Source organism: Oncorhynchus nerka, linkage group LG13 (assembly GCF_034236695.1).
Source record: "Oncorhynchus nerka isolate Pitt River linkage group LG13, Oner_Uvic_2.0, whole genome shotgun sequence".
Taxonomy (NCBI): domain Eukaryota; kingdom Metazoa; phylum Chordata; class Actinopteri; order Salmoniformes; family Salmonidae; genus Oncorhynchus; species Oncorhynchus nerka.
Genome location: NC_088408.1, coordinates 32,270,780 through 32,290,682, shown reverse-complemented (window position 1 = coordinate 32,290,682; position 19,903 = coordinate 32,270,780). Strand labels below are relative to the sequence as shown.

The 19,903-nt window shown below is 43.7% G+C and overlaps 1 protein-coding gene, 1 long non-coding RNA gene and 1 pseudogene across 5 annotated transcripts in view; 1 reads left to right on the top strand and 2 right to left on the bottom strand.

Annotated features, from left to right (window-relative positions):
- Nucleotides 1-2,345: 2,345 nt before the first annotated feature.
- On the bottom strand, nt 2,346-10,227 carry LOC115140409 (tripartite motif-containing protein 54-like; annotated as a pseudogene).
- A 1,908-nt stretch (nt 10,228-12,135) lies between these two features.
- LOC135574678 (uncharacterized) lies at nt 12,136-15,973 on the top strand. Its single transcript, XR_010465550.1, has 2 exons — nt 12,136-12,217; nt 14,757-15,973. It is a non-coding gene; the product is annotated as an uncharacterized LOC135574678 (long non-coding RNA).
- Nucleotides 15,308-19,903, bottom strand: part of LOC115139376 (dnaJ homolog subfamily C member 5-like) — a 28,477-nt gene continuing 23,881 nt past the window's right edge. For 2 of the 4 annotated variants that reach the window (XM_029676665.2, XM_029676667.2), the window contains exon 6: nt 17,978-18,066. Coding sequence is in view for 1 of the 4 variants with exons in the window: in XM_029676668.2 (XP_029532528.1) it covers nt 17,963-18,066 (104 nt within the window). In the remaining 3 variants the exon portion in view is untranslated. Of the gene's footprint in view, nt 18,067-19,903 lie in introns of all 4 variants that reach the window. The other 2 variants (XM_029676668.2, XM_029676669.2) reach the window with 2 other exon arrangements.

Genomic DNA, 19,903 nt, shown 5'->3' with positions numbered 1-19,903 from the left:
CAACACGTCAGACATGCTTTTAAATGATGTACCCAGTGGGTCCCTCAGGTCCTCTGGCACTGGTGTTTTAACTATTCTAGGACCAATAGGCATGGAGAGACAGCCTTTAGATATTATGACCCCAGCCTCTGGAATAGCCTGCCAGAAAACCTGAGGAGGGCCGAAACTGTGGACATATTTAAAAGAGATCTTAAAACATATTTTTAGCTTTGTATTTCCTTAGGGTGCTTTCTAGTAGTTCAGTTTGTCATACTTTAGTTGTTTATATTATATGTGTTGTGTAGTAAATATTTCAGCTTGTATTTTCATTGTTTTTTTATTCGTTTTTTCCTGTAAAGCATATTGCGTTGTATTCCATGTCTGAAATGTGCTGTATAAATAAAGCTTGATTTGATTAGATTCATGTACATGTCACGGACCATGGAATTGGCCATTCTGTTCTGACTTATCCTTCTTGTAGTGTGAAGAGTTAATGTTGGAACAGCTTGTTGCCAGAAAACGGCATGCGTCAAACTCTGATACATGTCTGACGGCCTCCAATGATCTGTCTCCATTCATAGTCAGAAACTCTCACTGTGGTCTTCTCACACGCACACACAGACATCTTCATCATCCCACCAGAATTCTTGTTCAATTACTCCCTGTCCCGGCTCCTTTTCTCCCGTCGTGTGTGTCCCCTCACTTTCCTCTCCCTTACTTATTTCTCTCTCTTCCTTCAATCAATGAGAGGTCGACAGCCCCAGTGACAAGGTCAGCTCCTGTGAGGACTCAGGGTCAGGTCCATATATCTACAACAACCTAAAAACACCCATCACACGCAAGGTGGTGAAGTAGTTATTTCTAACTATGTATTATAAGTAATGATCCAACTCATCCAACTCATCCCAAACCACCCCAAATGGGTTGAGGTTGGGTGATTGTGGAGGCCAGGTTATCTGATGCAGCACTCCATCACTCTCATCTTGGTCAAATAGCCCTACACAGCCTGGAGGTGTGTTGCGTCATTGTCCTGTTGAAAAACAAATGATTGTCTCATTAAGCACAAACCAGATGGGATGGCGTATAATTGCAGAATTATATAGTTGCCATGCTGGGTAAGTGTGCCTTGAATTCTAAATAAAGCAAAGCACCCCCACAACATCCCATCTCCTCCATGCTTCACCGTAGGAACCACACATGCGGAGATCATCCATTCACCTACTCTGCGTCTCACAAAGACACAGCGGTTGGAACCAAAAATCAAACATTTGAACTCATCAGAACAAAGGACAGATTTCCAACGTCTAATGTCCATTACTTGTGTTTCTTGGCGCCCAAGCAAGTCTCTTCTTATTATTGGTGTCCTTTAGTAGTAGTCGTTTCCTTGCAGAAATTCGACCATGAAGGCCAAATTCACGCAGTCTCTTTTGAAAAGTTGATGTTGAGATGTGTCTGTTACTTGAACTCTGTGAAGCATTTATTTGGGCTGCAATTTCTGAGGCTGGTAAACTCTAATGAACTTATCCTCTGCAGCAGAGGTAACTCTGGGTCTTCCTTCCTCGTGGCGGTCCTCATGAGAGCCAGTTTGATCATAACGCTTGATGGTTTTTGCGAATGCACTTAAATAAACTTTCAAAGTTCTTGAAATGTTCCCTATTGACTGACCTTCATGTCTTAAAGTAATAATGGACTGTCGTTTCTCTTTGTTTATTTGAGCTGTTCTTGCCATAATATGGACTTGGTTTTTTACCAAATAGGGCTGTCTTCTGTATACCACCTCTACCTTGTTACAACTGATTGGCTCAAACGCATTAAGAAGGAAAGAAATTCCAGAAATGAACTTTTATCAAGGCACACTTGTTAATTGAAATGCATTCCAGGTGACTACCTCATGAAGCTGGTTCAGAGAATGTCAAGAGTGTGCAAAGCTGTCATCAAGGCAAAGGGTGGCTACTTTGAAGAGTCTCATATACAACATACTTTGATTTGTTTACCACTTTTTTGTGTATTTCATAGTTTTGATGTCTTCTCTATTGTTCTACGATGTAGAAAATAGTTTTTTTTTAAATAAAGAAAAACTCTGTAATGAGTACGTGTATCCAAACGTTTGACTAGTACTGTATATTAAGCCAAAATCACAAGAATTGTTATAGTCAGTACAACAAGGTAAAGCCCAATCAACAGGCTACATCAAACTCTTCACTTGGGAGTTTCTGGATGAACCCATAATCATGTATAAACGACAGCCCAGTAAATAACCCCCCCAATCTCTCCCTGGACTATCTGATCGTGGTCATTCATGAAATGTGTGCTTCCAGTTCATTAATCTCTGGAATGTTACAGTGAGGCTGAAGGGTCCCCTGGTTTTAAGCAGCTTCGTTATACCTTTTGTAGGTAGCTAGGGGAATATGGAATAGATTCATCACAGAGGAAATATAATGCATTGTCTTTCCATTTGAAATGAGTGTGCTGTCAGGTAAACAAGACAAGTGATCCATATTCTGGACATGAAACACTTGATTTCAGCCTTTATGGCAATATTTTTTACTAATTTCATAAGAAACTATATATAAAAGCCATTGGGTTTGTAGCCTAAGCGTTGTAAATGTGGGTACAGGAATAAATCAGAGGAGCAGCATACTATATGCTGGTTTGTCTTTTGATATTAACCTGAGGGATCCTTTTCAACTACTGGTATCTCCCATAGCCTACGTCCACCGTTGCAGTGATGCCAGGTCCTGGCCCCCTCATCCAGATCATGACCGTCTTCTCTGTGAGAACCTGCGACCACATACAGCACAGCACATTAAGACAGACCAACAAAAACAAGGGAATTGTTCTTGAACATGCGATTTCAGGGGTAATGTTTGGAGCTGACGTCACTTCCCTGAGGCTAGAGTCAAATATAGAGAAACGTTAATGGCCAAACTCTCCATATATGTATGTATTGTACAGCTACCTGAGGCCCTACTTGTGTTGAAGTCAATGGTCCTTAGCATGTCTGCCACATCCTCTGTGTTGGTAACAAAATGGGCCGTGCTCTCATAACCCGGCTCTGGACGCTCCATGTTGGACGCCTTGGCAGTGGCAGAGATCCTGACAAGGACACAGTGGGGAGGTCACAGCTCAGAGACAAACAAATAGGAGATGACGGACAGCGATGGATGGCAGCGTCCCCTGTCCCCCTGTGGCTGGTAGTGACGCAGGCTGGGTGGGTTTGCTCGATAACTCTACAAGTGGAGAGCTTCATTATAATGCATTAGCTATCAGCAGCCAGCAATCACACATTACTGCCAACCACACACATCTCTCATGCAGTTACTTTCAGTTTACAGTCATTGCAATTGGTGTGTTAGTTTATTTTAGTGCTTGTGTTAGTGAATGTAATGTAATTTGTGACTTTCCAGCTAAACACCCCATAAGAAGCAGAATGGAACACTATACAGATGAAAAGAAGAATTTGACTTTCTGTTTAAATATATCCTTGATGCTCTGTGGAGAAAATAAATTATCAATAGGCTATTGCGTTTAGTTTCAATTCCTGCACTTCAATTTCTGAGGTAAATTAGTGCTATATATACTCTAGAATAAGTTTTTTGAGTTTTATATAATATTTTATTCATTTACAATTTATTTAATTTCTATAGCCTCCTCTTCTCTCAATCTTCTGAATCACTCGCTCAGTTTGAGTCATTCATAAAACGTGCACCTGCCACCGTCCTGACACTCACGCTAGCGCTAACAGTTAGGGCCCTATTCAATCCGCATCGCGGAAGTTCAGATTTACAGCGTAATTTACATTTAAAGGCAACGTTTCCGCTATAGCGGAGACTGCATTCACAGTAAACGCTGCAAATGTCGGCTCAATCGGAAATTACTTTTACATTTCTATCGTGGAATCTGTATCACTCAGGTTTACAGAGTGAATAGAGCCCTAAACTGGTTGACAAAACAAAGTGCTTGCAAGCGTGGACGGTGAAGGAGTTGAATAAAGAGACACTTAAATTGCGAGCCTTCACTCAAACTGTAGCTTTTTATAAAGCAAGGGACCTGAGTGGAGGAAAGGAGTGTCGGATGAATGGCATAAATGGCACCATCTATCTCTCGCCTGGCGGGGGTTTAAACTACCTGTGGTCTGCAGCAGGGGCACATCATCCCACCTGGCTCTATTACAAGGACAATATTTATGGCCAGTAGGCCAGCGGTCAAAGGATGAGGCAGGTGTCCCCCGCAGGGGAGGTGTGTGTGTGTAGACCTATGTGTAGGTTTGTCACTAGTTGAGCAATGCCTGGCCTCTGGGGACTGGAACTCAGAGAATGCTTCTAGTGTATTGATGGAGAGAGGTGTCAATCACCTCCACAGGGTTACAGTGTGAGTTATCAGAGAATCACAGGACCAGAGTTTCTAGGGCTGCTTTGAAAAGCAGCGTCCCCGCCGATAAGGCTCCCCTGCTGGGCTTTCTGCTCATCACTCCTCCCCTGCTCAATACGGCGAAGCACTGCATGACACCCCATTGATCATCGATAGTGAAGGTTTCTCTAAAGGATGAAAGGATCCTTTACTGTGTCTTTGGGCATATCATTGAGCCTGGTCCCAGCATGTACAGGATGTGAAGTAGACTGTTATTTGTTCAGGTCAGGGGTGAGAGCGGGGGGACTACAGTCTCTATGGTGTCTGTGACTCATCGTCACTGTTATTACTTTATGCCTTATCATGTCTCATGTGGATTGGGGCCAGCTCACAACTGACCCAGAGCCATTGATCAAACAATTGATCATATTACAGTCAGTTGTTGAGGGCCCACTGACTCATACACGTATGCTAGCTGTAGGGATACTGATCATAAGACAGTGAAACACCTGCAAGAACTCTGATCCTAGTGCAGTTTCCGAGGGGCTGAAACAGGAACGTTTTCTGCTCAAGAAGTTACATCTTAACATATTACAGTTGTGCTGTAATGACCATCATTCCATTCCATTCAACAACATACTGGTACACACCCAGGTTCAATTACTGAGGCCAGACTGTGCACCCAGGTCCAGTTACCGAGGCCAGACCGTGCACCCAGGTCCAGTTACTGAGGCCAGACCGTGCACCCAGGTCCAGTTACCGAGGCCAGATCGTGCACCCAGGTCCAGTTACTGAGGCCAGACCGTGCACCCAGGTCCAGTTACTGAGGCCAGACCGTGCACCCAGGTCCAGTTACCGAGGCCAGATCGTGCACCCAGGTCCAGCTACTGAGGCCAGACCGTGCACCCAGGTCCAGTTACTGAGGCCAGACTGTGCACCCAGGTCCAGTTACTGAGGCCAGACCGTGCACCCAGGTTCAGGGCTCGTGTTCCATCCATAGTGCCTACCTGTAGGAACACGGCCATCTGTGGCTCCTCCATAGACTGGATGGCTGTCCCCACAAGCTTGCCCGGGCACTCCAGGTGGTCTCCGTGGCGACATAGTCCAGCTTGTCATCCTGCTGGCGGCTGATCATCCCCACCAGCTCCTCCTTCCTCTCCTCCAGGATGGCATACAGCCCGTTAAACTTATCACACCGACTCTGCTTCTGATGATGCCCGTTCTCTTGCACACAGACACCCATTGAACACTTTAGAATGACTTTTCATGAATAAGCCTTTAGAAATGCTTAATACAGACGCAATGTACAACAATTTCTACGACTTTACTGAGTTACAGTTCATATAAGGAAATCAGTCAATTGAAATGAATTCATTAGGCCCTAATCTATGAATTTCACATGACTGGTAATACAGATATGCATCTGTTGGTCACTGATGCCTTAAATAAAAGGTAGGGGCGTGGATCAGAACCAGTCAGTATCTGGTGTGAACACCATTTGCCTCATGCAGAGCGACATCTCCTTGACATGGAGTTGATCAGGCTGTTGATTGTGGCCTGTGGAATGTTGTCCCACACCTTTTCAATGGCTGTGCAAAGTTATTTCTTATAAAACTAACAACATATATTTAAATTTGAGCCTTTATTTAACTAGGCAAGTCTGGATATTGGCGGGAACTGGAACACGCTGTTATACAAGTCGATCCAGAGCATCCCAAACATTCTGAATGGGTGACATGCAGGCCATGAAAGAACTAAGACATTTTCATGTTTGTTTCAGAACATTTCTCTGGTGGACATTCCTGCAGTCAGCATGCCAACTGCACACGCCCACAAAACTTGAGACATCTGTGGCATTGTGTTGTGTGACAAAACTGCACATTTTAGAGTGGCCTTTCATTGTCCCTAGCACAAGGTGCACCTATGTAATGATCATGCCGTTTAATCAGCTTCTTGATATGCCACACCTGTCAGGTGAATGGATTATTTTAGCGAAGGAGAAATGCTCACTAACAATAAGCTTTAAGCTTATTAAATAAGCTTTTTGTGCATATGGAAAATGTCTGTGATCTTTTAATTCAGCTCATGAAACATGGGACCAACGCTATATTTTTGTTCAGTGTAGAAATAGTTAATAAATAATGTATTACTGCTTATTCATGCTAGTTATTACAATATAACAAGTTCTTCACAGTGATGTGAGTAATGTGTGTTGTGACCCCACAGTGAGTGTTTGTGACTTTGAGGTGAGAAGTGTGAGTGGTTGTAGTGGGTGACATTCTCACCTGGATGGTCCTGCATATCTCCTCCATCTTCGAGAGGAGGGCCTGGATACGGTTGTTCCCCGCCACCAAGATGGCGATGCTGTCGCTCAGCACCGTCTAGAGCCAATCACAACAGAGCATGATGGGTCAATGTCTGTACTTACTACACCAGTGGCCATCAACCCTGGTCCTGGGTTAATACAGGATAAGAAGGCTTTTGTTCCAACCCTGCACTAACACATTAAGTCAGGGCTTCCCAACCCTCTCCTCGCCCCCAGATGTTTCACATCTGGCACACCGGATTCAATTACTCAAAGGCTTGATGATTAGTTGACTAATTGAATCCGGTGTGCCAGTTTAGGGCTAAAACTAAAATGTGAAACGTCTGGGAGGGCCGAGTAGAGGGATGGGAAACCCTAACCTAATGTGGTAGTTCACACAACTGTGATGATAGAGTGAAAAAGTGTTGTTTTTTAACAAAGCATAAAACATCAGGTGAAGGTGAAGTTGATCCCAAACGTTTCTCATCTGCATCTGTAATGTTGAGTGATTTACAGAGTGAGTGAGCAACGTTGTGCAAAGAAAAATGGCATCTGCTCAATAACATGTCTGTCGCTATGGTCCATTCGTACTGTTTTAGCTTATGTAAGTAGATACAGTACATATGTAAACCCTATGTGTCATGTTTGTGTGGGTGGCGTTCCCCTTCAGTTTTACTTAATAGCCAGACACATTGTCCATCCTTAACAAGTGACCTTCAGTTGAGTCCCACCATATGGTGTCCACCATGCTGGTATGGTGGGACTCTCACTTTGATATTAGTCACTGTTCACCTGGATGCTGGAGAGGAGAGCTAGTTAGCGGGCAGCCAGCAGCGAGGGAGGAGCTGAGCCTGTGACTTGAGCTCAGAGGAGAATGACTCAAGTCCCACTGCTGTGGATGGATGAGTCACTCAGAGAGAGAGAGAGAGAGAGAGAGAGAGAGAGAGAGAGAGAGAGAGAACTATGGGAGCTAATGGTCAGGCATGTCCCTCTCTGCTTGGGCCCACAGTACACAGCATGGACAGAGGGGGAGGAGATCTAAGAGAGAGGGGAGTGAGATGACAAGTTTATAGTGAATGAGTTAGAGGGAGTAGAAATTAGAAGTAAGGACTAATGGCAGCAGGCCAGAGCACCGCTGTGTGTGTGTGTGTGTGTGTGTGTGTGTGTGTGTGTGTGTGTGTGTGTGTGTGTGTGTGTGTGTGTGTGTGTGTGTGTGTGTGTGTGTGTCCACATGAAGGACAGACACGAATGCTGCACACGACTCAGAGGTGTGATATACAACATTAGCTGTTGTGCGTGTGTGCGTGTGTGCGTGTGAGGTGAGATGAAACCCGACCCTCACAGTGTGAGAACCCCCGCAGGGCAGCTCCAACTCAATACATCTGTCTGCTGTCACTTCACTCAGCACTCAAAGACAAACTACACACACACAGGCAGATCACATACACACACTGGCTCTACACTTTAAATAACATTCAAATCTCTCTCTGGGGGACATGATGAACAGAGAGTGACAAAGTAAGTAAGCTGTTATATTGGATAATTACTTTTCATTGTAAGGACAATCTAACAGACAGGCGGGCAGACAGACTACCAGACAGGAAGACAGACAGCTTATAGAGATATTGAGTGAGATCACAACCTGACTCAGGGTGCTTCCTTACCTTCTGTCGCTTGTAGACGTTCTGCAAGGGGGCCACCTCACAGTCATTGTGCTGGCCAAACACTGCACCTAGAGCAGGTGGGTGTCTCACAGCTCAGGCGTAGATGTTGATTTTCTCCTCATATTTTCTCCTCATCATGCTCCTCACACATCAGCTGCTCCACCTTGGTGGGGTTCAGGGGCCTGCAGGGACACCGAAGTAAAGGAACGACCTGTTATAGAGACACTCAATCACACACACACACACACACACACACACACACACACACACACACACACACACACACACACACACACACACACACACACACACACACACACACACACACACACTGCCTCTGTCTTATGAGACTCATCACTTCTGTCCATGACTGAGGAAATATCCTTATGGGAACAGCATTTACAAGGAGTTAGGGGATTTCACCAACAGTTTACCTCATATGTAATTTACAGCTATTGACCACCATTCTCCAGGGGAGAAGTCCACTCTCCCCACGCTTTGTTTCACAGTCACTGGAACAGCTGATGATACACTAGCTTTGGTAATGTTTTATTTCTATCCCTTGCTCTGCTGGGTTAAGGTGTCATAACATCAAATAACTGCAAGCCAATTTACAAAGTCGATAAAAGTCATTGTGGAATATAATTTGGAGTGTAACTAGATAGATTGTTCATATTGCTCAAATCTGTGTTACAGACCTAAAGTACTTTCCTTGATGTAATTATATTATATTTTATATTTATCGTGTCAAGTGACAAGGTATGAAAAAGCTGTGATAATGTACAGCGTTCTAAATTAAACAAAATATTGGAAAGGACTGCCACCCAGTGGCCATGTATACAAAGTGAGAATGTGTACTCAGAGATGGGTCCTATTTCTGTCGTTGAACAAAAAATATGCCACGTACTAAAACATTCAGCGATGGAATATATATGATGTAATAAACAACATAGTTTGTTTACAGCCAAAAGGACCAACGGCTTTTAAATATGTCCGTAATGCGCTTTTACAACACCCAGTAGTAACAGATTACAGTACTGCTCTCTACTGGTAAACACACATTACTGCCCGATGGTAGACTATTTCGAACCTCTCCCGATTCTTTACCTCACCCCCAGCACTTGAGATCACCCAATCACCTGGAAATGTTAGGCTATAGTATGTTTTACGGCATTAAAGTGTATACATGTTTGTTTATTTTTTAAATATGTAACCTAATGACTTGGGGGGGGGTCAGATTCTCACTCCCTCTTGCGAACCACATCAGTGGCTAAATTGACCCTTGGGTCAAAGAGAAAGCCAGATTGAGCCGAATCCAGTGCCTTACGGGTCCAAAGAGTGGTAGGATTAGGACAGAAAGTAGGATATAAGTGCTAACACTAACCCTAACCCTAGAATGGTAATACAATGCACCTACAGTAATTGCAACATACCCCTCACTCACGCACGCACGTACGCACGCACGCACGCACGCACGCACGCACGCACGCACGCACGCACGCACGCACACACACACACACACACACACACACACACACACACACACACACACACACACACACACACACACACACACACACACACACACACACACACACCTCTGACCTGCTGGACTCTTCTTGTTTGTCCTGTCTTGGTCTGTGACAAGTAGACCACTTTTCACCAGAGGAGGCTGGTGGGAGGAGCTATAGGAGGACGTGCTCATTGTAATGGCTGGAATTGAATAAATGGAACAGAGTCAAATATGTGGTTTACATATGTTTGTTGTGATATCGTTCCATTTATTCCTTTCCAGCCATTACAATGAGCCTGTCCTCCTATAGCTCCTCCCACCAGCCTCCTCTGCTTTCCATTAATGGCCTCGGCCTGAGAGGCAGACCTTGTTGCATCCTGTCTCCCAGGACTGAGGCAGCTGTTGGAGTCTCTCATATCTGAATGGCTCCTTCAGTTCGAACAGTCAACAGGACCAAAGATATACACTGAGTGTAAAAAAAAGATAGGTGCACCTTCCTAATATTGAGTTGCACCCCTTTTGCCCTCAGAGGAGCCTCAATTAATCGGGGCATGGACTCTACAAGGCGTTGGAAGCGTTCCACAGGGCTGCTGACCCATGTTGACTCCATTGCTTCCCACAGTTGTATCAAGTTGGCTGGACGTCCTTTGGGCGGCGGACCATTCTTGATACACACGGGAAACTGTTGAGCGTGAAAAACCCAGCAGCTTTGCAGTTCTTGACTCAAACCGGTGAGGGAGTGGGAATCTGAACATACTATTGTAGTAATGTCTGTTTTGGATATACACTGAGTGTACAAAACATTAGGACCACCTGCTCTTTCCATGACATAGACTGACCAGATGAATCCAGGTGAAAGCTATAATGCCTTATTGATGGCACTTGTTAAGTCCTCTTCAATTTCTAAGCCTTGAGACAATTGAGACATGGATTGTGTATTTGTGCCGTTCAGAGGGTGAATAGGCAAGACAAAATATTTAAGTGCCTTTGAACGGGATATGGTAGTAGATGCCAGGCACACCAGTTTGAGTGTGTCAAGGACTACAACGCTGTTGTGGTTTTTGTGCTCAACAGTTTCCTGTGTGTATCAAGAATGGTCCACTACCCAAAGTACACCCATTGAACTTGACACAACTGTGGGAAGCATTGGAGCCAACATGGGCCAGGATCCCTGTGGAACATTTTCGACACCTTGTAGAGTCCATGCCCCGACGAATTGAGGGCAAAAGGGTATGAAACTCAATATTCGGAAGGTGTTCCTAATATTTTGTACACTTGCAAATTGGCAATGATAAAATGCAGTTGTGTTCGTTGTGCATAGATTATGCCTGCCCATACCATAACCCCAACGCCACCATGGAGCACTCTGTTCACAATGTTGACATCAGAAAACCGCTCACACACACTACGCCTTACATGCTGTCTGCCATCTGCCCGGGACGGTTGAAACCAGGATTCATCCATGAAGAGCACAATTCTTCAGCGTGCCAGCAGCCATCGAAGGTGAGCATTTGCCCACTGACATCAGATATGACGCGAACTGAAGTCAGGTCAAGAACCTGGTGAGGACGACGACCTCGCAGATGAATGTCCCCGAGACGGTTTCTGACAGTTTGTGCAGAAATTCTTCAGTTGTGCAAAGCCACAGTTTCATCAGCTGCCCGGGTAGCTGGTCTTAGACCATCCTGCAGGTGACGAAGCCAGATGTGGAGGTCCTGGGCTGGCGTGGTTACATATGGTCTGCTGTTATGAGGCTGGTTGAACGTATTGCCACATTCTCTAAAACAATGTTGGAGGAGGCTTATGGTAGAGAACTTAACATTCACTTCTCTGGCAACAGCTCTGGTGGACATTCCTGCAATCAGCATGCCAATTGCACGCTCCCTCAAAACTTGAGACATCTGTGGGATTGTGTTGTGTGACAAAACTGCACATTTTAGAATGGCCTATTATTGTCCCTAGCATAAGGTTTAATGATCATGGTGTTTAATCAACTTCTTGAATGGATTATCTTGGCAAAGGAGAATTGCTCACTAACAGGCATGTGAATAAATTTGTGCACAAAATTTGAGAGAAATTACTATTTTGTGCGTATGGAACATTTCTGGGATCTTTTCTTTTAGCTCAGGAAACATGGGACCAACACTTTAAGCGTAATTATCAGTGACGGATAAAATATCCAAACTATTCAAAAGATCCAAGCTGGAATGTGAGCCTATAAGAAAATGCCTCAGCTGATTAACTGACCCGGAAATACTTTATCTGCAACACACCCTCTGACAAGTGGCCCATGACCCTTAACCCACCACTTCCTGGTTACTAAACAGATGAGGTAATTGCTGAGGTAATGCTAAGCTGCTAATAAGCTTAAGGGGACTTTTATAGGACATGGAGGCTTTGTGCAGAGTAAGCCAAACACACACCCTACTGTACTTTACTCTAGCTCCCTGTTGCCTTTCTTTTACTGGAGTAGCCTAGGGGCAGGCACCCTCTAAATATGTAGCTAGTTTCACTAATGTGGCTAGTGGCAACAATTTAGCTTGATGCTTTGTTGTCATCGTGAAATGTCGGCAGACTCTTGGATAACGTCTTCAAATATTGTAACAGCAGAAAACGTTGCTATTCCTGGTATTTGGTCCAATTTTATGTTCACCAATGATTGCAGTGTTCTGTTAGTCTGAGAGAACAGAACGAAAAGATAGCATTCTTCTGTGAACAGACATACTTTGTTTGGTTCATGGAGAGCCATTCCTTATATAAACTCAGCAAAAAAGGAAACGGCCCTTTTTCAGGACCCTGTCTTTCAAAGATAATTCGTAAAAATCCAAATAGCTTCACAGATCTTCATTGTAAAGGTTTTAAACACTGTTTCCCATGCTTGTTCAATGAACCATAAACAATTAATGAACATGCACCTGTGGAACGGTCGTTAAGACACTAACAGCTTACAGACGGTAGGCAATTAAGGTCACAGTTATTAAAACGTAGGACACTAAAGAGGCCTTTCTACTGACTCTGAAAGACACCAAAAGAAAGCTGCCCAGGGTCCCTGCTCATCTGCGTGAATGTGCTTTAGGCATGCTGCTGCAAAGAGGAAGCATGAGGACTGCAGATGTGGCCAGGGCAATAAATTGCCATACGTGAGATGCCTAAGACAGAGCTACAGGGAGACAGGACGGAGAGCTGATTGTCCTGGCAGTGGCAGACCACATGTAACAATACCTGCAGAGGATCGATACATCTGCACATCACACCTGCGGGACAGGTACAGGATGGCAACAACAACAGCCCGAGTTACACCAGGAACACACAATCCCTCCATCAGTGCTCAGTCTGTCCGCTGAGAGAGGCTGGACTGAGGGCCTGTAGGCCTGTTGTAAGGCAGGTCCTCACCAGACATCACTGGCAACAATGTCGCCTATGGGCACTAACCCACCGTCACTGGACCAGACAGGACTGGCAAAAAGTGCTCTTCACTGACGAGTCGCGGTTATGTCTCACCGGGGGTGATGGTCAGATTTGCATTTATCGTCGAAGGAATGAGCGTTACACCGAGGTCTGTACTCTGGAGCGGGATCGATTTGGAGGTGGAGGGTCTGTCATGGTCTGGAGCGGTATGTCACAGCATCATCAGACTGAGCTTGTTGTCATTGCAGGCAATCTCAACACTGTGTGTTACAGGGAAGACATCCTCCTCCCTATTGTGGTACCCTTCCTGGAGGCTCATCCTGACGTGGCCCTCCAGCCATACTGCTCATTCTGTGTATGATTCAAGGGTTTTTCTTTATTTTTTACTATTTCCTACATTATAGAATAATATTGAAGACATCAAAACTATGAAATATCACATATGGAATCATGTAGTAACCCAAAAAGTGTTAAACAAATCAAAAATATATTTTAGATTCTTCAAAGTAGCCACCCTTTGTCTTGATGACAGCTTTGCACACTTTGGCATTCTCTCAACCAGCTTCATGAGGTAGTCACCTGGATTGCATTTCAATTAACAAGTGTGCCTTGTTGAAAGTTAATTTCTTTCCTTCTTAATGCGTTTGGGCCAATCAGTTGTGTTGTGACAAAGTAGGGTATTTTGTAAAAGACCAAGTCCATATTATGTGAAGAACAGCTTAAATAAGCAAAGAGAAACAACAGTCCATCATTACTTTAAGACATGGTCAGTCAAAAAATGTCAAGAGTTTGAACGTTTCTTCAAGTGCAGTCGCAAAATCCATCAAGCGCTATGATGAAACTGGCTTTCATGAGGACCGCCACAGGAAAGGAAGACCCAGAGTTACCTCTGCTGCAGAGGATAAATTCATTAGTGTTAACTGCACCTCAGATTGCAGCCCAAATAAACAAAGTAACAGACATCTCAACATCAACTGTTCAGAGGAGACTGCGTGAATCAGGCCTTAATGGTTGAATTGCTGCAAAGAAACCACTACTAGTGGTAGTTAGAGCGTTGGGCCAGTAACCGAAAGGTTGCTTAATCAAATCCCTGAGCTGATCTGTTGTTCTGCTCCTGAACAAGGCTGTTAACCCCCTGTTCCCTGGTAGACTGTCTTTCTAAATAACAATGTGTTCTTAACTGACTTGCCTAGTTAAATGTAAAAAAATAAATAAAGGACACCAATAATAAGAGACTTGCTTGGGCCAAGAAACTTGAACGTTGGACATTAGACCGGTGGAAATATGTCTGACGAGTCTAAATTTGAGATTTTTGGTTCCAACCACTGTGTCTTTGTGAGACGCAGAGCAGGTCTCATGTGTGGCTCCCACCGTGAAGCATGGAGGGGTGGTGTGATGGTGCTTTGCTGGTGACACTGTCAGTGATTTATTTAGAATTCAAGGCACACTTAACCAGCATGGCTACCACGGCATTCTGCAGCAATACGCCATACCATCTGGTTTGTGCTTAGTGGAACTATCATTTGTTTTTCAACAGGACAATGACCCAACCCACCTCCAGGCTGTGTAAGGGCTATTTTACCAAGAAGGAGAGTGATGGAGTGCTGCATCAGAGGACCTGTCCTCCAATATCACCCAAACTCTACCCAGTTGAGATGGTTTGGGATGAGTTGGACCGCAGAATGAAGGAAAAGCATTCAACAAGTGCTCAGCATATGTGAGAACCCCTTCAATTGTTGGAAAAGCATTCCAGGTGAAGCAGGTTGAGAGAATGCCAAGAGTGTGCAAAGCTGTCAAGGCAAAGGGTGGCTACTTTGAAGAATCTCAAATATATTTTGATGAACACTTTTTTGGGTTACTACATGATACCATGTGTTATTTCATAGTTTGTGTCTTCACTATTATTCTACAATGTAGAAAATAGTAAAATGATAAAACCCTTGAGTAGGTGTGTCCAAACTTTTGACTGGTAATATGTGTGTATATATAAATAAAAACACTCCAGGAAGAGTAGCTTCTGCAACAGCTAATGGGGATCCTAATAAAATACCAAGGATTCAGAGTCCACAATGACACACACAGAATACATTGTACAAATCCCCCTTCTTTTAATTTCATTATATAAATACACATTTACAGATCATTTTTGTCCATGAGACATGATGAATGAATGACAATGAAAACATCAACAAAACTACAATCAATCATTTCAGTGGCAGAGTCCTCATACATTACCCTGTGTCCTAGAAGAGAGATGAGATGGAGACATCATTGCCCCCTACACTCAGGGCAGACCGATACACACTGCCTGTCTGCTACTGTAGACCAGCACCATGGTGGCCTAGCCATTTAGGACAGCCTGCCTGCCTGCTTACCTATGTCAACCAGTTGCCCAGCCCCCATGGGAGGACCATGTTGGCTAGTCTAGGGTCCTCTCTTCCCAACTGTCAACTTTTTTTTAAAACTTTTTTTTTTTTTTAAACAGCTCTTTCGGTTTGACATAAATAAAAAATAGACAATGTACATTATGTATATGGGGTTGATTCTTAAAACATTTTCAATTCAACAAAGATTCTCAAAACAACCTTATTACAATGTTATTTGCATGTGACACACATAGTGATTATTATTTACAGCAGATAAGGATCACCAGAATAAATAAAAGGATCACCAGAATAAATAAAAGGTATCTCTCCTCTCTGAACCCTGGGGATAGATACTGCACTGTTATGTTGAAATGCATCCGATTTGCTATGGTTTTCGAAAAAGCATAACCAACAGACTGAAAAAAAAAGAAATCAGGAGGGTTTTGGCTATTAACTTAGTGAAATGAAGGGGAGAAAAAAAAGTGCCATAAATTCCAGTAAGAAATTGAAGCTACTGATAAATCATTTCTACGAAAACTCTGGAGAAAAAACATCCAAAGCTACAAAACGCTTGACATCATTTGATGACATGATTTAGTCTAGGGTTGTTCTTCAGCCAATACACAAGGTGGTTAACACCATGTACCAGTCCCTCTTTAGGAAACACAGAATGCCCTTTTCAAATGACCAACCACAAAGAAACTGGGAGGGGATGACTGACTGACCACCGCACTAATGAACAAACCAAAAGACTTTGTATAATGCTCTACACACACCCACCACTGGGACTGACTGATTCGCAATAACAATGTGGCACCCATTCGCGTCACTTTTTCACTATTCTGATTACAGTACATTTGAGAAAGCGCCGACTCTGCATCCCCAGGATCATAAAGAGAGCTGTACTGAAGTACAAATGGCTGGTTGTGTGATCTGTACAGACCCTAACCCTGCTGTGTGACATTGCATCATCTCATCACAGAGACCGTACTGTAGAAAGGAGTGAACGGGAGGACTAATGCCTAGTTGTAAATAGTAGACATGTGCATCTTTAGCCCATAAAATACTCAACATGCCTCAGTCCACCAAAACCCCATGGAAAACGTGGTGTGCTATTTCTTCAAAGTCAAATCAACATCTGAAAAGTCTCAAAATCATTGGTGATGGGATCTCTCTGTAGGCAGTACAGAGAACATAATTGTCACTCTAGAATGTGGCATAGAGTGCACTTAGTAGCTGGGTCAAACACAGATCCCTACAGTACATACCACCTGTATCTCCATGTTACAACATCAAACTATGAGAACGCAAAGCAAAACCACCCTTTGAGATGGGAGACGTTTAGCTGGGTTGCAGTCAGCTCGCTGTTTCCATCGGTCAGTTCCATCGAATACAGAGAGAAGTGTGCTGACTGTTTCAGTAAGCAGTGCTGGTTGGCTGGACCCATAAAATAGCTGACAGTCCATCAGAAATGACCATTTACCCAATTCACAGGTTTCAAAAGTGCATAGTAGACCCAAATGCATACACCTCAATGGTGCAATCCTCTCAGGTTGGCTCTAGTGGCATGAGGAGAAACTGGTGGCTACCGAACGCATGGAGTTAGTGGCATGTAGTTTGGCTTTGGTCTAACTAACAGAATTGTGACATCAATTAGCAATTAAATAAAGCAGTCAGCACATTTTTCTGTTAGAAATGCAGAAGTTTTCCACAGGACATTTTCACTGTTCTCGAATGTCGGCCCCACTTCTGGGTCTCATTCAGGTGGAGGTGGAGACCCTTGGTTGTGCAGCATTCTGTAAGTGCACCTGGCTGGAGCTGGGGGTATCACTGACAGGGGTAAGATGGTGGTGGTGGCTGTAGTAGAGGGGTATGTATGTGCCAGTGTTGTACAGTAGGGGCATGCAGATCAAACTTAACACATGCACATCCTCTGATCCATGCTTTAGTCTCCGGGAGGTGGAAGGTTTGAGTCAGGCTATTTAAATCCCAAAACTCAGACTGAACTTGAAGAGTCTCCAATCCCAGAGCTCTGACAGAGACGAGAGTCCAAGAGGGAGAAAGAGAGCAGGGGAGGGGGGATAGATGAGGGAGGATTTGAAACATAGGGATAAAATGGAGTGATAGGAGTTTGTTCTAATCCTCAGTTTGGTAGATAGACATATATATATATATCAAGTCATAAGAAGTCCTGGTCTCTTGGCAGCGTGCCGCTCATGTCCATTTGGTTGGACCTTTGCCACAGTATGGGGGGGTTGACTGACACTGGTGACGGCTGGCCTGGCTGGCTGCTGGGGGCTCCAGGGTGGGGCCCACGGGGGGCCGTGCCCACCTAAGGGGAGGGCTCCAGCGGGTACACGGGGCTGGGAGGGGAGGGTCACTGCTGGGGCTTGGAGGTGGGCTGGCCGGCTGCAGGCTGGGAGGTCTCTGGAACCTCAACGGTGATGGAATGCGGCTGGATCACGATAGGGGCACGCGGACCTGCAGGAAGACAAGGGACTGGGTCAGAGTCACTAGAAAAAAATAACCCTCAATAGAGAAAAGGACAGTTGACACAGTGTCTTCAGAAAGTATTCATATCGCATGACTTACTCCACATTGTTATTTTACAGCCTGAATTCAAAATGGATTAGATTGTTTTTTTCCCCCTCACCCATCTACACACAATACCCCATAATGAAAACATGTTTAGACAGCTTGGCAATTTATTGAAAATCAAATAGAGAAATATCTCATTTACAGAAGTATTCACACCCCTGAGTCAATACCTTGTAGAAGCACCTTTGGCAGGATTACAGATGTGAGTCTTTCTGGCTAAGTCTTTAAGAGCTTTCCACTACTGGATTGTGCAACATTTGCCCATGATTATATTCAGAATTTTCAAGCTCTGTCAAAATTAGTTGTTGAGCATTACTAGACAACCATTTTCAGATCTTGCCATAGATTTTCAAGTAGATTTAAGTGAAAACTAACTTGGCCACTCAGTAACATTCACTGTCTTCTTGGTAAGCAACTCCAGTGTAGAGTTGGCCTTGTGTTTTAGGTTATTGTTCTGCTGAAAGGTGAATTCATCTCCCAGTGTCTGGTCGAAAGCAGACAACCAGGTGGAAAGCAGACAACCAGGTTTTCCTCTAGGATTTTTCCTGTGCTTACCTCCATTCCATTCATTATTTTTTTCTAATCACCGCCATTAAACTCTAACTGATATAAAGTCACCATTGGCCTCATGGTGAAATCTCTAAGCGGTTTCCTTCCTCTCCAGCAACTAAGTTAGGAAGGACACCTGTATCTTCGTAGTGTATCTTTATTGTTACCCATGTACCAATAGGTGCCCTTCTTTGCGATGCATTGGAAAACCTCCCTGGTCTTTGTCGTTGAATCTGTGTTTGAAATTCACTGCTCGACTGAGGGACCTTACAGATAATTTTATGTGTGGAGTACAGAGATGATGTAGTCATTCAAAAATCATGTTTAAGTCCATGCAACGTATTATGTGAATTGTTAAGCACATTTATACTCCTGAACTTATTTAGGATTGCCATAAAGGGGTTGAATACTTAAGACATTTCCGATTTTCATTTTTAATGAATTTGTAAAAATTCCAATAAACATAATTCCACTTTGATATTATGGGGGTATTGTCTATTGCCAGTGACAAAACAAATCTAAATGTAATGTATTCTAAATTCAGCCTATAACACAAAATGTGAGGGGTGTGAATACTTTCTGAAAGCGCTGTATGTTAGCTATATGCCCCACTCTATACTAATGGAGTGAGTAAAGGACTATGCTACATATCCTGTCAAATAATTCTCTATTTGTTTGTATACTAAAAAGGTCAAATTCTGAAGTCAAATGAATAACCAACAGGCATGTACAGACAGGTAACAATGATCACAATGACTTTCAAATGACAATGACTTTGTAAACACCAAATTACATATCAGGGTTCTGTAGATTTAGGCTAATGACATGATGCCAATGAGAAATCAAACAGGAATATCAGTACAGGTTGTGGTTCATGCAGACTGTACAAGCCAAAGGTCTGTGACTACAGTAAAACTTTAAACAATAAAGCAGCTAGGCTGAGGCTACAAGGGCAAGGCCTTGGCTGCCAGGTACACAGAGTGTTTACTAGCTGGATCTACAGCTCTGTAAACCCTGTTGACTGGAAGCTTCCAATCCTCATCCAGCTTTGCGGCAATAAATCATGTTATCAAAAAAGTGACCTCTTCTGAAAATACAGAGGTCAAAATCCAGCAAGTCACGTTTTATGATTATTGTTTTGTTAATGCGCAGTCTTACACGATTTTATCTT